Below are 21,715 nucleotides of genomic sequence, written 5' to 3'. Positions count from 1 at the left end.
ATGAAATGTCACACTCTTTGAACCTTACAAATAAAGAATTGCGACTATCAGTTAAAACTTGTGAACGCCTAACTGGCCTGGTTGTGGCTAAAAATGGCCTACTGACCAACCTACCAACCAAGTCAACAAAACAAAAGGGGAGAGAGAGAGCAAACTATCATGCTTATTTCTAATAAAATTCACAACTTCATTGATAACTGAAAGAAAAAAAAATAGCACAAGAATCCAGCAGGCACATCAACTTGCCATTGTGATCCAAGTCACTAGATGAGTAAAGCTGAATTTCAATGTTCTATGCACCTTTTAAAACACTATAAAGAAGATATCTAAAAAAAACTGCAACTTGACTCCACTTCAGAAAAAACTACCTCTTAATGTTCAATGCCTTAATTATCTCATTGTATTCCAATACATTATTCCAATATATTGCTGCTGGCCCATGAAAACAGACCTTGGGGAGTACTACATTTATTAGATGACAGCATTTTGTTTGTAGTAAGATGACATTTAATTTTATGACAGCCCCTCCCATCCGTAGTTTTTGCTCTCATATAAAGACATTATATAAAGAGGCACCAATAAATCAATCAAACTTCTTGTCACTGCACAGTTAATACTTCAAGAATAATATTTTAATTCCAACAAAAAACAGCACTTGTGTTTCAAAGTCCCCCTTCCCAAAAAAAAAAAAAAAGCATCAATTGTTCTGCTCAACATTTTTAATGATTATTTGAATACAAAACATTCTCATTTCCATTCCAAGCTAAATTTGTACAGGCAGCTCCCTCTATGTGCCTACATGCTGAAGGAAGACGACTCTTAAACTGGAACGGTTATATTTCAAAATATAACGTTATTTCAAAATATAACGTTAAGTGTAACAAACTGAATCCGTCATGATGTGGATGCACTTTAACCCTTCTGTACTGGTTATAAGTTTTGTGGTTAATATTACTGTATAAGGAACTGTTCTGTAGAATGAAGTGTCATTCATGCTCAACAACAGAAACGCTCAGATTAAAAAGACATTGCCCAATACCTTCTTAGAAAAATGAAGTTATGTACTCATGACAATGCTAGACCTGGACATGCAGGTCCATCTTCAGTATGACTGATGTAATCAAGTGTTATGCACGTGAGTATCTGATACATTTCCAGGCTACTAGACCCTCCCCTTATGCCAATAATGCTCAATGAGATAGTTTCCGCTTCTGACTTCAATCATGCAGTGAGACCAAATTACTTGAGATACCACGTTCTACAAGTATCCTTTTCGAAGGAAGGTAAGCTGTGCAAGATAGTGCCCAGGGTACATACTATGAGTACCAGCCTTCAAGAGGCCCTAACTGGGACTTTGCAGTGTTAAAAAAAACAGACTTTAATGCAGCAAAGCTTTTGGTTAAACAACCTTCCTCAATCATAAAACTGTGGATTGTATGTCAATATTAAGGCCATGTTAAATTCTTGTGTTCTGCTTGAATCCTTGTCCACCTCATTAACTCTAGTAGTTGTAGCTACCCTTGTACCCAACAATGGATAGAAGGGTCCACTGACTTTTTTTCTGAAACCTCTTTCAGGATAGGTTCAGTAAAATTATTCGGGTATCTCCTTTTTTGTAACATAATCCTTAGTTTTTCTCTTTCCTCAGAAAATGTTTCCAGGTCACTAATCATCCGTGCCAACCTCAAACATTGGCCTTTAACAAGTGATCTTTTTTGAAAGTCAGAATGTCCACTTTCATAATGTAAGAGGGTGTTGGAATATGTGGGCTTTCTATATATGGCAGTCTTGAAATTTTTCACTTCATAATCTTTAATGATTAAAATGTGTAAGAAGCTAATTTTATTTTTGTGTTGTTCCATAGTGTTAAGTGTTCAGATAGTCGAAAAATGTGTTTAATTCATTTTCACTACCCTCCAAGAAGATAAGTATGTCATCGAAAAATCTACCATAAATAGACCTTAATTAACATTAATATCGACATACAATCCACAGTTTTATGACATCAAAGATATTTTAAAAAATAATTGGTTTGTTTTTAGAGGGGACCAAGATATGTTAAAGAATGTGGGTGAAAGACCGTGTGTAGTGTATAAAAAAAAGATGCCCGTTTTAAAAACCTGTTGGAAAGAAACACAGATGGGTACAAATTTTACAGAAAAGGGTTGGTGACAAAGTGTGGTCATTGTGCGCAATGTGGTAACATTTTGGAAACAGATACCCTAAACATCCCGCATTATGGTCCAATTCATTTGAACCACAAATTAAATTGTAACAGTACCTATGTAGTCTATATTGTTTTGTGTCAGATCTGACACAGTTTCTTCATAGGTAAGACCAAAAAGACCTTTAAAGTTCGTATATATCAACACATTTATGATATCAAAAAAGGCAACTTAAAAAATACATTGGCACAACATATTAAGGTGGACCCAAATCATCAGTTTAAGTTTATTCCAATTGATCAGGTGGCTAACAATAGTAGACGGGGTCCCAAGGAATTGTTCCTTGAATTTAGAGAAAGTATGTGGCAACTGAGAGTGAATGCCACCAATCCACCTGGATTAAACAATGTCATCTCTCTATCGAGCTACTTAAAATTGAAAGCACAATACTATTTTTGATTGTAAAGAGTATGGTTTTATTAAGCAGTCTCTTATGACAGGGCATTATTTAGGTGTATTCTATTTATTCCAACTTGTTTGTTTGTCCAAAACAAAAAAGTGTGTTACTGGTTTAGTATTCAAAATGGTGCATCAATAACAATGAGATATACACATTTTTTCACATAGTTTCCTAAGGTATGAAAGTTTTAGAACAAGGTTTTCCTGTATTGTTGCATTTCAATGTAAAGGACATCTTAGCTGGAAATTGTGTTTTGTGTTTTTAAAAGTTAACAATGTTTTAATTGAAAGGGTGTGGTCATTTGATGGTGCCTGGCTATTTAAGGAAGTGATGTCTTATTGTGTATTATCTGAGGAAGTAAAGTGTAATCGTTGACCAAAGCGCTCATTATTAAACTTTTGTTTCTTTGGATTCTGTGGCGTTTTCCTCATTTTTATTTTTATCTGTTCGTGTTTTGGTTACTAAACTCAGAAGAGACTTCACTGAGCACCATGGTGGACTGGCCAGCAGCTTTCCATACGAGAAAAGAAAAAATGTTCATCCCTTGCAGCCTCTGGGTCTCTGCAGCTTTAGACAAACATTTGGTAAATGCTCTTGGGATGTGAGATAGGCCAAATAAAAGACTCTGGAACTGAGAGTGACTGTCTGCTACCCAGAAATGAAAAAGCCTCCTGAACTCCTAAGCAATCCCTTTGTGTAGCTTGACATCTTGGAAACATGAAAACTACATCCAGCCTCTCTCTGATAAACAAGTATGGACTGCAATGTGACCACATGAAAATCTTCTCTGAGGATAAGACCATTTAGACCACTGGTGTCTTAGTGTGCACCTGAGGTCCTTCGTCTTTTTGGCAGCTGAAAAGAATCTGGACTAAAACAAAAAGATCCTTTCTGGTCTGGGGGATCTCTTGAATAAGCTCTTTCCTTTAAGGGGTTTGATACCTCTTTTCCTGCTGCACTCTTCTTACAAGGCAGGATCACTTTTGAAGATGACAAACAAGGGTTGGTAAAGTAAAGGAAATCCTTATCTTCTTGTCTAGAAGGAAAAAGAGTTGTTGAAGACTTTTTCCTAGTTTCAGGTCAGTACTGGCCAGCTTTCAAAAACTCAGTCTCCCCTCTCTCTTTCTTCCTGCAACAGCTGACAAGCTGAGCATATCCAAACAGGGAAGCCGGAAGGTGTCACAAGAACTGAGGAGTTTAGGCTTTTTTTGCTTCCACAAAGACAGGGAGGAAAGTACCTAATGCCAGAATAATCTAGCAAGATTAAATCTGCAGCCAATCACAATACCATATTAAAAACCAAATCCAACAACAAACGATTCATAGGTTGAAACCCACCTCAACTGTGCACAAACTGGGGGATGGTTGGTGGGTGCTGACACTAAGGTAGTAAGCAAATTAAATATTTGCTGTTACAGACAAAAAGGACCTGTGCAACTGTACTTGCCTTCTATGAAGTTCTCTAAAATGCTACAAAAGATGAATATGTAGCATTCTAGTTTGTTCATTAATAAATTCTATTGTGTATACAAGTTCACTACCTATATTACTTCTGTTACAGGTAAGTAGGACTTGCACAGCTGTGCTATGTTCATCATTTCCTCTACCTCAGTGGCATTTTGGGGGGATTCACAAAGCTTATCCTACCTGGGAGGTGGAAGGAGACGAATCCAGGAGTACCTGGAAAATGGTCATACCGAAACCTTCTCTGGACCTTGAAAAGGAATTTGTATCGGTATGAAGAGAGGACCATGGAGCTTCTAGAGTCCACCCCTTTACAATATGCCACCAAAGAGGATAAGGCCTTGGCGAAGTGAGCCTTAACCTTGCCTAATAGAGATTTACATTGGTGGAAGTAACAGAAAATAATAGCAGAGACAACAATTGTGCAACAGTTTGCCCAGAAACAGGTTGACCTTTCTTAGCGCCTGTATAAGAGACAAACAACTCTTCAGCATTCCTAAAGGGTTTTGTTTTGCCAAGATAGTACCTGAGCTGCCTGTTCACATCCAAAGTATGCAAAATCTATTCCCCCTTTTTTTGGATCAGGATAGAACACTGGAAGATTGACAGCTTGATTCAAGGTAAATTCAGAAACAACTTCAGGCACAAATGATGGATTAGTACATAACACAAGCCTGTCCTTGTGAAGAATCAGATAGGGTTGGCCCACCATGAGAGCTTGCAGCTCAAGACACTCGCCTTGTAGATGTCAGAGCAATAAGTAAAACAGTCTTCCAAATAATGAATTGTAAACCAGCCTGTGAGGCAGGTTCAAAAGGAGGAAAGTTGAGATCCCAGGGAGGCGGAACTTGCTTTTGAGCGGGTCTCTCATGTGCAACATTCTTTGCATAAACTTTTTGACCACAAGAGAAGATGAAAATAGGGATCCATCTGCAGACAAGCTGAGATGGCTGCAAGATGCACTCTGATAGAAACATATGACAAACCATCTCCAAGTAGCTCACACAAGTATTTCAAAACCAGAGGGGTCAAAACCATTTTGGGATTTCTGTTATTGGCTAGGCACCACCTAGAAAATCTCTTCACTTCTAAACATAAGATTTTCTAGGTGCAGGTTTTCCTGCCTCCTTAAATACCTATTGCACATCCTCATAGAATAAGTGTTTTGAAAGGTATCAGAATAGAATTGTCCAGGCAGTCAGTTGAAATTGCTCAAAGTTTGGGTGCACCATCCACCCCTGATGCTGTCAGAAGATCCAGTCTGTAAAGAAGCCTGTGGTAATTGCCCTTGGCCAATTCCAATTAAAGGAAAAACTAACTTTACATGGGCCAAAACGGGGTTACACAATGATCTTTGGTAATTTTTTCAGAATCTTTACAAGTACCTTGGAGATAAATGGAATGGACAGAAATGCATACAGGAACATTCCAGACCATGGGAATGACACAGCATCTTTCTTCAAAGTACAGTTCCGAGGATATCTTTTTCACGTGTTTTGAAAGGAGGCAAACCAACCTACATAAGCTGCTCCCCACATCTGGATCAAGTCCTATAAGACTTATACATGGAGCTTCCAATCGTGAAGTTCTGTCCAGGATCCAATTAGCCTGTCTGCCATTGTGTTCTGCTCTATCAGAATGTACAGGGTCTGAAGAGTCAGAGAATGCTGTAGAGCCAGCTCCCTGGCCATCACTGCCTAGACCTTGCACCATCTCGTTTGTTCATATACCACTTCACAGCAGTGTTTCCTGGGACGATTAGAAGAGGACCCAGAGTCCATATAAGTGAAGAACATTTAAGACAGGAGTAACTACCAACATCTCTTTTACGTTTATGTGATTTGGCATGTCCTGCGGACCCCACAAGCTTGCATTTGAACTTCCAAGGACACTGCTCCCCACTCAAAATCTGAAGAGTCCATCTAGACAGACTGGAACAGGGTCTGAAGAGAGAAAGGGAATCCTGGATTCAGAGACGGTAGATCCCTCCACCACTGCAGTTCCTGTTTCATAAATCCCAGTACTGGTACGTGAAAATCCAAGACATGAAGGTGCTGGGTCCAACAATTTTTCTAATACTAGTGATCTAATGTTTACATATTTTATAGTCAGCTATAAATCACACAGACTGCAAACGGGACAATCCAGAGCTTATCTAAACAATCCTGTCTTGGTTTGTGATTTACTGTGGAATTGCCTAGTAAGAGATGTTTTATTTAAATTTATATTTTATTTCTTACCACTGTTTTTCACTGTGTATAGGAAGGAAGGAAGGATAGTTTGCAGATGAGAATATTTACTTTGATTTATATTTTGTTGTTTTATCTTTAATTTTCACTATTTGTTGTTAGAAAGGGATAGGTTTTAGACAGGCAATCTTTAACATCTTAAGGGACCTAGTCACATATGAAGTCACACAGACCGCAGGGAGGACAATCCAGAACTTCTAAACAACCCTGCCTTAGATTGTGAGTTATTGATCTTTACTGTTAATAAGAGGTGTGACTGCAAATGACAGTGAGAAATTCCAGCTTTTGTCTGACTTTCAAATCTTGTACAATCAGAGCAACAACTTTACTGTACTTACTTTAGTACTTATTTATATATCGTTTGTGTGATTTTCTCACAAGAAATTTAAGTTCTCTTTGAATTCTGTGATAAATGAATTTGATTATTCTCGTCTTGTATAAGTTTTTATTCATTTGAAGCTGAATATGGATCCCTTAAATGAGTAAGCCAATTAAAGATTTGCTAAAAAGCACAACTATCTATACAGTGTAATAAATGTTATGTACATTTAAAAGTAACACCGGATAATACTGGTGATCTGTGTTCCTCATGTCAAAAGCTGGATGATTTGCTTACCATTAGTAGTAAATCTAGACTTACTGATGACAGTTGAACTTCTGCACTTGGCACATTTTGGAGAACTGTTGTTACATATATTAATGACCGGACTAATGAGATAAATAATGTTAGACAAAGAGCAAATAGAACAGATTTAGGAAAGGATGTGTCTGAGATGATGCCACCAACAACTCGAATTCTGTTCACAAGTATTCAGCAATCTGAAGAGTCTGTGTGTTTAGAAGGAAATAAAAGAAAGGGAGTTCATGACAAATTACAAGGATGAAAATGAAACTGATAAATGTCTGTAAAGAAAAGAGAATAAATATTAGAAAGGAAAAGGACACTGCTTTGTTATGTAACACACAGATTACAGGAAATAACATTTCTATATCAGAAAACCTTCAGTCTACAGAAAAAGGCAGCATTTTTCAAAAACAGAAGGTAGAAAAAAGAGGCAAGGGGCAGGTGAAAAGGAAGAAATCAAAATTGAACGCAAAAGGATTGAAGAACATTACTGGAAGAAAAAAGATGAGGAAAGACTGACATTGACAACATGGCTCAAGTTGTGGCTGTACAAAGCCTACTGGATGAGAACTATATGCTTACAAATGTAATACGCAATGAAAACAGTGGGATTAATAAGACTAATGGTGATGAAGATCATTCCTTTGCAACAACTGATAAAGCAGATATTACTGAATTAGAAGTTGAAGATTTTTTTTCAGTCCTGGTCAGAAAAGATATTCTTGTAATTGGAGATTCAATTATTATTGGAGCTGATACTTAAAATATGCAGACGATAATGAACATTGAACAGTGTTATGCTTGCCAGGAGCAAAAATAGAGGACGTGAGACAAGCCTTAGACCACCTTAATGTAAGGAAGTACGGATCCGTTTTTATTCGTGCTGGTACAAATGATCCCATCCGCAAGGACTCTCTGATGTACAAGCCCTCTTAGATAGTACCACTTGTACTGGTATTCAGACGTATCTTTCACAAATCACATAAAGAAAGGAGAGAGAGATCACTGTGAATGAAAAGATTTTTTGTGTAAATACCTACATGAAAAAAATGTCCCGTTTTAAAAAATGGAAATGTGTAGAGCATCTGAGCCTAATTTTGGGCACGTGTTTAGACAGGATGGTGTGCACTTGTCAAGATCAGAGAAGAGCATTTTTGCAGCAGATATTTTGCAATACTTCACAAACACATGGCAGGATTTTTGCCAGGTCACAGAACATCTGATTAATCTCTGACGGTTGTTAATGCAGCACTGATAAAAAAAAATTTTATTGGAAAATTTGCTGTTACCACAAGACTGATGTTATTTGTGAAACATGGCTAAAGAACAATGACTGGAAACCAGTTCTGTCAGGGTATAAATGTTTTTACTGTAACAGACAGTTAACAAAAAAATCAGGTGGAGGTGTTATGATGGGGATTAAATTTATGAGACCTGTTATTACTACATTTTCAGTGCTACCACCAATACTACAGAATGTGCAACTGTGACAATGAAGACAACCTTGGAACATATAACAATTGCTGGAGCGTATAGACTACCAAAATCAAATGCTGGTGACCTAGAGGAATTCATACATTTTTTACATGAAACAAAAGCGGGAAGAATAATTATGGATGGAGACTTAAACTTACCAGAAATGGACTGGAATAATATTGATTCAACAACTTTAGTAAGGAAATTATTCACAACATATGTTCAGGAAATTACTGCTTCATTTCAAGTTTTACCACCATTGATGTGCAGTGATCATAGGGTTATAAAGATTAATTTGTTGTTAGGTAATTCTGCCAAAATGAAATCTTAACCAATGCACAGAATATTAATTACAGATTATTTTGTGCAGAGTCAGCATGCCCTCCTTACATTCATGTAAGTTTTAAAGACATGCAGGTAGGTGCGCATGTGTATGCCTTCTGTGAAGGGTGGGCACTGGGCTGGAAACTCGACATTGCAAAAACACCACTGCCAATCTGCGGACCAGTGATCCGCTGTGGCAGCCCCTAACTGGGAAAAGCCAAAAGACATTGTATATGGAAGCAAGAACAGTCACTATCTAAAATTATTTGGAGTGATGCTTTCAGTGGAAAGTTTTTAGAGAGAAACTGTTAGAATGCAAAAAAAAATGTTTAATATCAGGATCTAGTCATGCAAAGTCAGTGGGATGCATTTCCATAAGAACAAGATACATGATTAAGGTGAGAGACAAAACATGTAAGAAATGGAAAACAGGTTGAACTACAACTTTGAAAACTGAAATAAACAAACTGAACAAACAAATTAAGCATAGTGTGAGACAAGATCAAGAAAAAAAATGAAGAAAATGTATATAATACAGCATAACAGGAAAACATCTTATAGATACATAAGATGTGGAAGGAGTAAAAACATACAAACTGATAAACTGTGTAAATTCTAAAATGTATTCTCAGACACAACAGATTATAGATATAGTTACAAAATCTTATGCAAAAGTTTGGCTCCACAAAGGGGATGATGCATTATTCTAGTGACATCTAGGTAACCTCAGATACTGGAATCAAATTAGATAATATTGAAAAAGAACTATGCAAACTGGATCCAAACAAAGTACAAGGAAAAATGAAGTTAGCAATAATGACCTGAGAAAACTTCAGCAAGAACTTATACTACCATTATATTTATTATTTACTTGGCCATATAAATATGGGGAGATTCCTCAAGATTGGAGACAAGTGCTTATTAAACATGTCTTTAAGGGAAAGGAGAGAAGGACAAACCCAGAGTCATAAAGATCCTTAAGTCTTCTTTCATGTGATGCAAAAATAATTGAGAATACAATATTGAATAAGTTATTGTCAGAACTGGAAAGGTTGGGACTTGTAACCATATATCAGGAAGCATATGCTGAAAACAGATCTATAACCACCTGTAACACAATGTTATATAGCAATATAATAGCTATGAATGAAAAATTGTGCTATGATGTAATTTATATAGATTTAACTTCAGCATTTGACAGGGTCATGCACAAAACACTGATCAATAAATTAGAACAACTAGGTATCGATTTACTCTTGATAAGATGGACAGCCGCGGTGGTGCAGCGGAAGCATTGTTGCCTCACATCAAAAGGTTCTCCAGTTCAATTCTCGGCTGGAGCACCTTCTGTGTGGAGTCTGCATGTCCTCCCCGTGGTCGAGTGGTGTTCAAAAGACATGCGTGAATAGGCGTGCCTTCCTTGAAGGTTGGGCGTCGGGCTGGCACCTCGGCACCGTAAAAATCAACTGCCAATCGTTAGCGGACCGGAGTTCCGCTGTGGCGACCCCTAACTGGGAAAAGCCGAAAGAAGATGATGAACAGCTGCATGGCTTATAAATAGGACATGGCAAGTATCATACAGTAACTGCACAGGTGAAATTATTGGTGACACTCAGGGTGTCCCACAGTGCTCTACCTAAGGCCCTTACTTGTTTAGACTGTATCCTTCAGACTTATCTTTTTCATCTGCAGTGTTTGACAGTCTGTATGCAAGTAACTTGAAACTGGGTAAATGATTACATGCGTTACAGAGGGCATGCCTGCAAAACAATTTGACTAAAATGACCATTTGGGAACAGAAGAATAACATGCTGATACATACATCAAACACTAAGCACATGAGATTTGGAAAACATAAATTGAAAGGTGAATATTTAACACAGCACACAGTGACTGAAACTGTAGATTCATTTAAGGACCTGGGTATATGGGTAGATCCAGCTCTGAGTTATTTTAATCACATCAACCAACTGGTTAATGACAGTTATACAACTATAGGCTGTATAAAAAGATTTATAATGTCTAGGAAATCAGAAATTATGAAATCATTGTTTAATTACCTTAGACCCAAACTTGAATATGGAATAATAATATGGAAGCCTTATAAGAAAGCAAGCAATTGTAAACTGGAAAGAATACAGCGAAAATATACAAAGGGCATCCATGGATGTGAAAATTTAAGTTATTATGAAAGACTAAAATATCTGAACTTGTACTGTGTCTCTTACAGATATTTAAGATAAGATCTTATACAGGTATATAGGGAATTTAGAAACAACTACCTCTGCAATATTTGGGGTTATCAAAGAGTAGAAAATCATCAGACAACCTGTGTAGAAAATTTTAAAGGAAAGAGAAGTGCATTAATTGGTTCTTTGATATGGCAGCTGATGCATAGAACAAACTACCAAATTACATTAAAGCGAGGTCTAGTTTACATATTTTTAAGAAAAGCCTGGACACTTATTGGAAAAACTATTTTGGTATACTGGCAGGCTAGAAAGGTATTAATGCCAGGGCTTGAAATATCTGTGTGTGTGTGTGTGTGTGTGTGTCTATGTATGTATATATATATATATATATATGTATATATATATATATATATATATATATATATATATGCATCTTTATAAAGCCTTTTTTAGAATAAATTCTAATATGTGTAATTTCCTTATACCAATCACTGAAGCTGCCACTATTTTTTTTTAGACTTAGATGTCTTTTTTTATATATTTTTTCTTCTTTATTCCCATCAAACAGCTACTTATTTCTTTTCTAGAGTATATATCTTTTAGTTAATTATTTGACCTTGGTAACAACATAAAATGTATGATTATATCATATTCTATTTCATATCTGAATTTAGTTTAAAAAAATTAAGAAAAACAATATCTGACCAGTTACTTCACATAAGCAACACATATGACAGCGAGTGGGTTTACTAGTGCTCATTAAAAGAGAATTCAAAACAAGCAGGAAGAATAGTCAGAAGCTTGCAAATAAATTTGTATATCAGACTTACTGAATGAAAATGCTTCAACAAACAGGCTGCCACTGCTTCAAAGGTAATAATAGTCTCTGCTATGCAGCCGCTACTGTATGCAGAACAATATGCCAAAAAGATCTGCATTCAAGTTTCAGCTGAGACCTTTGACCTGCTTTACTTGCTGTTAGAAAAATGTGTAATAGTAATATGCATGCTTAGTGCAGTCAAGGTTTAAAAGGGTTAATACATTTATTCTGTTCACACTGCATGAATCTGCACAGCTATTAGAAACTTAACAAGAAGCATTTCATTTCTGCGAATGTCATGAAAATAATAAGCATTTCATTTCTGCTAATGTCATGAAACTTAAAGGGATATTCATTTCTGCTTATTCCATGAGAAAACATGCAGCTGCTAGAAGCTATTGATAAAGAAAACAATAGATGCTTGAAAGTTTAAACCGTAGTCAGCATTACTTGTACCAAAGCTAGAAATGTACCTTGAATCTAGACAAAACGTAACACACGTATTAAAACAGTACAATTGAAGAACTGAAAAGTTGAAATGGACTAAAATAAGCCCAAGGCCAGGTTGTTTTTCCTCAAAATGATTTGCAAAACAGCAAATAATTTATCTTGGTCAGCAATAAGTCTAGCAACATTTTCTGTAAAACATACAGAAAGCTGTGTCTAACTATGTCAGCAAACAGAATGGTAACATTTTCTGTGTGACACGAAGAGAACTGTATAAAAATAACATTCTAATCACCAATAATTCAGACAAACCTTGTGCCTACATGCTTTGTCTCCTTGCTTCAAGTAATAAAGGGTGCCTTGCTTGAACCTAACGTGACTTGGTCTTTGAAGGTTTTTCCTTTGACACTTGCTCAAAAGGGTACGAATATACCTATATGATTAAAACTTTCAGTCTAACACCAGTAATGGAGTGTTCATAATACAAAAGACCTAGGACGCCTAAATCAACCTGGGTATTATCTGTAGTAATCAGTTCACATGACCATGTTTTTATCATTCCCTCAATCCAAATTACTCACCACTGTGCAAAACTTCAGGTGCTGATACTCCGTGCAGAAAGTAGAAGAACAAAGCAGCACAGCGAAGGTATGGGGTTATTCCTTTCTTCACATGTTCCCAGAGGTACCAACCAGAAACATTACTGTTTAAGCATCTGTAAACAAAGGGACAATCTGTTTAATAAGCTGCCTTTATACCACTGGATTCACTTTTAAAACTTACAAACACAACACATGTTCAATTTTTCAGCCAGAATGTAGACCACACCTCCAAAAGTATGACAAAGTTGCTTTAGAAAAGTACAATTCACCACAATAAGGATATCCTACAGCTTAAGCTTACAATGTTCTCGAGACTGTAGTGCTCATTTTATGTCATCCATACCAAAACACCACCAAGTCATTCATCCAGCATGTAAACGCTCTCCCAAGGAAATTACTTCTCATTGCTTAATCAGGATGAATGCATGACAGATTGCCTGCTTGTTCAGTCATCTTTAGGCATCGGGTTTTCGAGGGGTGGGGGTGTCTGTGAAATTCCTGCATCCTCTGAAGATTTTTTTTCATGGAATATTCTGATTCTTAATAAAGAATAGAATCTGTATCACAGAGATTATTTTTTTAATTAAATTCAAGTTTTTCACAGAACAAGCAATATTGCTTCAGCTATGCCTCTTGACTGGCTCCCAGAACATTTCAAAATTTACAGGTTTTGCCCCATCATACATCATCTGCTTCCTTCTGTATGCAAATAAAAACAAAACTTCCTATAAGGTATAAAACCATGAAACAAACGAACCACCTAGTAAAACGAAAAAAAGGATACCAACTGCAGACCAAGTGGAGATAAAAAACTTTACTGGTTAGCGCTTTCATGCGAATAATCCTCGCACTTCTTCAGACAGTTTGACAAACCAAATACATCCAACTTATATACTTAACAGTGTTAATTAAACAATTAATTAATTGGTTTAAACAAACAATAAAGAATCAATTAAACACTTTTATGAGACAATCATTAAAAGAAACCTTACTTTAAAAATAATGTACTTCATATAAAGAAAAAGATATATATGAAGAACAAAACCAACACCTAAAAATACTTTATGTATCACATGTAATGTGAAAGAATTGCTTAAACATTGTTATTAAATATTGAAATGCTACACAATTCATATATATGCTAAATGGATTTTAAATATTAATGTCTAGAACAAATAAATAATCTTAGATTATCTTAAAAGAGCCTTAAGTTTCAAAAGACATTTAATGGAACATGTCTCATTGAGACCTGGAGGAGCAAACGCATTAGTTTTTAGCTGCCAAAGCAGCTCTTGTTCCTCTAATATCAAATTCCAAGGTCCTCCCCTGGGGTCCTTGGTGATTTTTTGCACTACCATGAATAGAAATTTATGATTATTATTATCTATTGTATGTTTGGCAAGGGCATTCACAATATTTTTCTTAGAAATGGCGTATAGATGTTCATATATACGCTGCTTAAATTGGCGCTCAGTCTTGCCAAAATAAAAAGCATGACATAGTTGACACACTGCTAGGTAAACTACACCTTCGGTTTGACAATTATATCTGTTATTAATGTAATATTTAACACCTCTAATGTGAAATGTGGACCCTGTTTGTATATATTTACAGTAACTACAGTGTCCACATTTGAACATCCCCCTATTGGGTTTGTATTGTTGAAGTGGGCGTTCAAATAGTGTCTTTAAAGAAGGTGTTCTCTTAAAGACCATTAAAGGTCTCGTACCTAAAACGTCACGACATTGGGAATCCTGTAAAATCAATTCCCAGTTAATGTTAAGAATATTCCTGAACTCTAACATAAGATCATTGTATGGTGTTGATAAACTTGATCAGTTTCTTAAACAAATGTTCTTAAACAGGGATTATCCTTGTAAAATGTTTAACAATCTAATGAAAGAAATTGAACATAAGAGAAGAAATGGTACTTTAGCTCCATTGTTTAATAACAATCACATGAATACACAGGTTCTTGATATTGATAATTCACGGTCCACTATTAATAATAGGATGGAACCTTCCAGTATTGTTAACTAAAAGCAAAAAATCACCAAGGACCCCAGGGGAGGACCTTGGAATTTGTTATTAGAGGAACAAGAGCTGCTTTGGCAGCTAAAAACTAATGTGTTTGCTCCTCCAGGTCTCAATGAGACCTGTTCCATTAAATGTCTTTTGAAACTTAAGGCTCTTTTAAGATAATCTAAGATTATTTATTTGTTCTAGACATTAATATTTAAAATCCATTTAGCATATATATGAATTGTGTAGCATTTCTATATTTAATAACAATGTTTAAGCAATTATTTTACATTACATGTGATACATAAAGTATTTTTAGGTGTTGGTTTTGTTCTTCATATATATCTTTTTCTTTATATGAAGTACATTATTTTTAAAGTAAGGTTTCTTTTAATGATTGTCTCATAAAAGTGTTTAATTGATTCTTTATTGTTTGTTTAAACCAATTAATTAATTGTTTAATTAACACTGTTAAGTATATAAGTTGGATGTATTTGGTTTGTCAAACTGTCTGAAGAAGTGCGAGGATTATTCGCATGAAAGCGCTAACCAGTAAAGTTTTTTTATCTCCACTTGGTCTGCAGTTGGTACCCTTTTTTTCGTTTTACTAGGTGGTTTGTTTGTTTCGTGGTTTTATGGCTGAGCAATCTGGTATCCAACTATCGCAGTCCCAGGAGATGTTTCCTTCCAACACCGATTCGGTAAGGGCTGGCAACGATGATTTGAACTCTGTTGGTAATTTAACAGCCCTTATCCAACGTCTCACTCAACGAGTGGATGATTTAGCTACACAATTCAACAGCCGGTTTTCTGGCTCTATGCCTGCTGTTCGCCAAAGGACAGGAGTTGCTTTCCAGCCTGTTTCATGCGCCCCGAGGTCCGGTGTGGGCGACAGCAACATTGAACAATCGGATTTAGTTTTTAATCTTACGGACAGCATTCCCCCAGCACAACCTGTTAGGCTAATTGCCGACACGGGTAATAGAATTATTTCACCTTCATCATGCATCATTCAGAACAACAATAATGAACACCAGGGGAATAACCATGAAAGGTATGTGAATACACGTTTATCCAGCGGTCCTCCCGTGTTACAGGATTTTATTAACGCATCGGACAACATGCTTTTTCATTCAGGGTCTGACATGGCTAACCAACAAACCCAAGCTAATAACATTAATATTGTTTCTCGGCTGAAACAATTCGATGCAGCCTTGTTAAAATATAAAAAGTTACAAGCTGAGGTGTTGTACTTCCGTGAGTGCATCAAACATGACATTGTACCTAAAGGTTTGAGGCAATGGAAGTACCCCTCAGGGGTTATTAAGAATTCAATGTTCCATAAGGAATTGATTATCTTTTTTAACCAACAAGGTTTGAAGTTTCTTGAGCTTCTTATCAATGCCTATAATACTCAGATGGTAGATCTCAAGACACAGCTTGAGATTTTAGAAAAAGAGATCAAGGATGACACTGATTTTTATCGGTACGAATATGACTATGGGCGTATTTTTCACAGTATTAACTCACTGTTAAACAAAATACATGAAACAAAGAAACACAAGTTTAACAGAGATAAAATTGCCTATGACGATCATACAGCATACCCTGATCCACCTACTTCCAATAATAAATTGTTTCCGCCTCATGACAACGCACGCCTTACCACCAATGACAATCATAATACTAGTCAAGCGTCTGACGTAGACTTGGATTTGGAAGATTTTCCACCATTATTGGAAACACAAACACAAACTAATGGTAACACATCGTCGGATATTAGACGAAGTGAAAGGATTCAGCAGCAAAACAGGGTTAACAACCAAGCCTCTTCATCATCAGCAGGTTTTCACCAACAAACCCGCAATTTTTCCAGGACATATACGAACAGAAACAACAAAAGGAATCAAAACAAGAAGGGGCACAACCGTCGCAAGAAATAATTGAGGACTGTTTACAGGGAATGCCTACAGTTGTTTCCAATACTAAAATGGACTTTAAAGTTTACAATTATACGGCTTTTTCACCTACTATTGAATTGATTGATTTATTATCAAAAGGTTTCAACTATGCATTGCCGAATAATTTTAATATTGGACGTGTGCTTTGCGATTTAAAGTTATACACGCGGAAACTAAACTTAAATGTATTATTTAAGGGATGTAATCAGATTCTAAAAGACGAACATATTCCCAGTACATATAACCCACCACTTAACACTAACTTAGCAGTTTTTGAAAGGATATCTGAAATTCATTTGAGGGGCTTATTTAAAGAATTTACCTGTAGTTCTTACAAGAATTTGCAGGTTATAGACATGATTCACTCTGTTAAGAATAAGCAAATACGGGTTATGAAACCCGATAAAGGTGGGGGGGCAGTTCTCATGTACAAAGCTGATTACGATAGTAGGATGGAATTATTGTTAGCCTCTGACAGCTATTCAAGGATTTCTAGAAATGAGCTTAATCAAGCATACTCTAAAATTAAAAATATCTTAAGTGATTTATTTATTGAGGGAGTCTCACTTTGGATTTGTACCATTATCTAAGCATGCCAGCTCCTTTGACCCCAGTAATGTTCGGGGTGCCCAAGTTGCATAAAGGGATTTATGATTTAAATTTTCGTCCCATCATTGATGGTCGGCAGTCAATTACCTATGCTTGTGCCAAATGGATTGACAAAAAAATAAAAGAAATTCTTAAAACTGAGCCACAGATCTGTATAGATTAGTGGCATGTTTTAAAACATTTGAATTCTATTCCTTTTGACAATAATTACAAGTTTGTTACCGCTGATGTCAGCAACTTGTACACAGTAATTCCCCAAGACATTGGGCTTCTTTGGGTAAGATAATTTCTTTTACTCAAGCATTACCCTGGCCAGGATATTGATTTGCTTATTAGATTTGGTCCTGAGTAATAATTACTTTATGTTTAAGGACAAAACATATTTGCAGAAAATTGGAGTCGCGATGGGTTCCCCATGCAGGGGTTCCTTCGCCAATATAGTTATGGCATTCTGGGAACGCACATATTTGTTTAAAGATGTTCTATTCCAACAAATAGTGATATGGTACACGAGATACCAAGATGATATTTCTATGATCATTAACAGCAGTGAGGAACAGATCAAGGAATTAATGAAAACTATGAATGAATGGACTCCTTTCCTTGCATTTTCTTTTATATCAAATAACACATCCATTAATTTTTTGGATATTCTGATCAGTAAGGATGTTTCCAGGAAATGTTTTGTAACTAGTATTTTTAGAAAGGCTTTGTATAGCAATTCCTTCCTACATTTTTCTAGTCACCATCCTTATTTTCAAAAGCGTGGCATTGTTAAAGGACAACTGGTCCGTGCGTCACGTATGTGTTCCGAGGATTATCTGTTTGAGAAGGAGTGTCAGTTTCTTAAACAAATGTTCTTAAACAGGGATTATCCTTGTAAAATGTTTAACAATCTAATGAAAGAAATTGAACATAAGAGAAGAAATGGTACTTTAGCTCCATTGTTTAATAACAATCACATGAATACACAGGTTCTTGATATTGATAATTCACGGTCCACTATTAATAATAGGATGGAACCTTCCAGTATTGTTAACTATAGATCAAGTTTATCAACACCATACAATGATCTTATGTTAGAGTTCAGGAATATTCTTAACATTAACTGGGAATTGATTTTACAGGATTCCCAATGTCGCGACGTTTTAGGTACGAGACCTTTAATGGTCTTTAAGAGAACACCTTCTTCAAAGACACTATTTGAACGCCCACTTCAACAATACAAACCCAATAGGGGGATGTTCAAATGTGGACACTGTAGTTACTGTAAATATATACAAACAGGGTCCACATTTCACATTAGAGGTGTTAAATATTACATTAACAACAGATATAATTGTCAAACCGAAGGTGTAGTTTGCCTAGCGGTGTGTCAACTATGTCATGCTTTTTATTTTGGCAAGACTGAGCGCCAATTTAAGCAGCGTATATATGAACATCTATACGCCATTTCTAAGAAAAATATTGTGAATGCCCTTGCCAAACATACAATAGATAATAATAATCATAAATTTCTATTCATGGTAGTGCAAAAAATCACCAAGGACCCCAGGGGAGGACCTTGGAATTTGTTATTAGAGGAACAAGAGCTGCTTTGGCAGCTAAAAACTAATGCGTTTGCTCCTCCAGGTCTCAATGTGACCTGTTCCATTAAATGTCTTTTGAAACTTAAGGCTCTTTTAAGATAATCTAAGATTATTTATTTGTTCTAGACATTAATATTTAAAATCCATTTAGCATATATATGAATTGTGTAGCATTTCAATATTTAATAACAATGTTTAAGCAATTATTTTACATTACATGTGATACATAAAGTATTTTTAGGTGTTGGTTTTGTTCTTCATATATATCTTTTTCTTTATATGAAGTACATTATTTTTAAAGTAAGGTTTCTTTTAATGATTGTCTCATAAAAGTGTTTAATTGATTCTTTATTGTTTGTTTAAACCAATTAATTAATTGTTTAATTAACACTGTTAAGTATATAAGTTGGATGTATTTGGTTTGTCAAACTGTCTGAAGAAGTGCGAGGATTATTCGCATGAAAGCGCTAACCAGTAAAGTTTTTTATCTCCACTTGGTCTGCAGTTGGTACCCTTTTTTCCTATAAGGTATAACTGACACTTTATGTACTAATTGACCTGTAACTAATGGGGAAAACAAAAACAGTTTGTACACATGCACTGTTTTATTTTTAATTATTTGAGGGGGGGAGGCTCTTACAGTGCAGTTTTGTACCTACCATAAATGTAGGTGTTCGAGTGTATACCCTGCTGCAGTCATCACACTTGGGTTATCCTGTCGTCAGGCGGTCCCGCAGTCGGCCTGAATTTCAAAGTCTTGGTCCGGCGTCGGTTGCTGTCACTTCTTCCCTGACGTCAGTGCGCCAGGGGTACATAAGAGGCATCCGACGCCATTTTCTTCAGTTTTTCTTGCCCCAGATGTCAGGTGCCCCCCCCAAAAGATGGTCAGTAGATAGTACCAATAATAAAAGCTTAGCACCAACAAAACATCCCTCCAGCTATAAGCAAATACACCACAAAGGTTGTATCAGATTTTAAAGTATTGAAAGGTTCTAGTTAGGTCAGAGGGGATGGAGGGAGGGTAACCTGGACTGCAGCAGGGTATACACTCAAACATCTACATTTATGGTAGGTACAAAACTGTACTATGTTCATCGTGTTACCCTGCTGCAGTCATCACACTTGGGTATAATCCCAAAGCTAAGGATGGGAGGTGGAGTCAAACAGGGTTAGAGGAGGCTAGAAGGCCCTGCAAAACTGCAGTGGCGAAGCCAGCTCTAGTCTTAGAGTAAAGTGGTAAGTGTTAGTGTTTGGTGAAGGTGTGTACTGAACTCCAAGTTGCAGCTTCCAGAATATCCTTGGTTGGCACCCCCCTGAGGAAGGCTGTAGATGTAGCTGCTGCCCTGTTGGAGTGGGGCCTTATGCTAGCAGGAACTGGTTTTCCATGATGGGTGTAGCAAAAACGTATGCAATGTCCTATCCATTTGGAAATAGTCTGTTTTGAGATAGCCTTTCCTTGTGATGCTGTAGAATAGGATACAAAAAGTTGGTCAGATTTTCTAAAAGCCTTAGTTTTATCCAAGTAGTAACGTACTTGCCTGTGAATGTCCAAAGAATGCAGGAGTCTTTCTCCTTTACTCTGTGGATTTGGAAAGAAGGTGGGTAAGTGGATGGTTTGATTTAGGGCCACACTAGATACACCTTTGGCATAAAGGAGGGGTTAGTTCGTAGAGAAACTCTGTCTTGATGAAAAATGAGGAAAGGCTCTACTGCCATTAGTGCCTGTAGCTCTGAGACTCTTCTGGCTGAAGTAATTGCTAGCAGCAGGGCAGTTTTCCATGATATAAACTGTAAGTCAGCTGAGAAAGCTGGCTCGAAAGGTGGCAGCGTAAGTTTTTCCAGAACAAAATTTAGGTCCCAAGTTGGTGTTGGCGCTCTCCTGGGAGACCTAATGTTTTTTGCCCCTCTGAGATACTGCCTTAGAAGTGGATGTGAAAATAAGGGGGGATCCATGTTGTAGTGAGCTGAAATAGCTGAGGCATGGATTTTAATAGATGAAAAAGAAAGTCCTTTGTGTAACATCTCAGTTAAATATTGTAGAATCTGAGGTATGTCCAGCTAAAGGGTATTTTGGCCTTTAGATTGGTTCCAGGCGCAAAATCTTTTCCATTTGTCTGCGTAGGCTTTCCTGGTGCTGGGCCTCCTGGCCTCCAGAATGACATCCATAACAGCTTGTGAAAGAGGGGCTGGCTGGTTGCTTATGTGATGTGCCATGCAGCCAAATTTAAGGTTTTGAGCTGGCTGTGTAGAATCTGACTGCCTTGCTGTGCGAGTAGATGAGGAATTTGTGGTAAAATCCATGGTGGGCCCTGGGCCATGTTCATTAGTAGTGGGTACTAGTGTTGGCGTGGCCAATCCGGGGCAATGAGTATCATTCGAGGTCTCTCCATCCTGACTTTCAGCAGCACCTTTGTGAGAAGGGGCAATGGAGGAAAGGCATATACTGTCAGCATTTTCCAACTGAATGAGAGTGCATCCACTTTCCAAGCTTGATGGTGACATGTCCTTGTGCAAAATTTTGAAAGCTGATAATTTTGGGGGTTGGCAAACAGGTCTATGTCTGGGCGCCCCCATTTTTGAGTTATCATTGCAAATACTTGTGGATCCAGTTTCCACTCGTGGGGATCTATGATGTTTCTGTTTAGGTTGTCTGCCAATGTGTTCTTTTTTCCTGGCAAGAATTGGGCTTGTACTTGAACTTGGTAAGCCA

At 36.8% G+C, this 21,715-nt stretch overlaps 1 protein-coding gene across 1 annotated transcript in view; it reads right to left on the bottom strand.

Annotated features, from left to right (window-relative positions):
- Window positions 1-21,715, bottom strand: part of UBR1 (ubiquitin protein ligase E3 component n-recognin 1) — a gene marked incomplete in the record, with an annotated part of 4,571,807 nt that overhangs the window by 709,775 nt on the left and 3,840,317 nt on the right. The window contains 1 exon segment of the mRNA XM_044074213.1: window positions 12,804-12,937. Within this exon segment, the coding sequence (XP_043930148.1) occupies window positions 12,804-12,937 (134 nt within the window).

Source organism: Protopterus annectens, chromosome 6.part0 (genome assembly GCF_019279795.1).
Source record: "Protopterus annectens isolate FY-2018-M chromosome 6.part0, PAN1.0, whole genome shotgun sequence".
Taxonomy (NCBI): domain Eukaryota; kingdom Metazoa; phylum Chordata; order Ceratodontiformes; family Protopteridae; genus Protopterus; species Protopterus annectens.
Note: the sequence above shows the minus strand (reverse complement) of the source record. Positions and strands in the feature narration are given on the sequence as shown.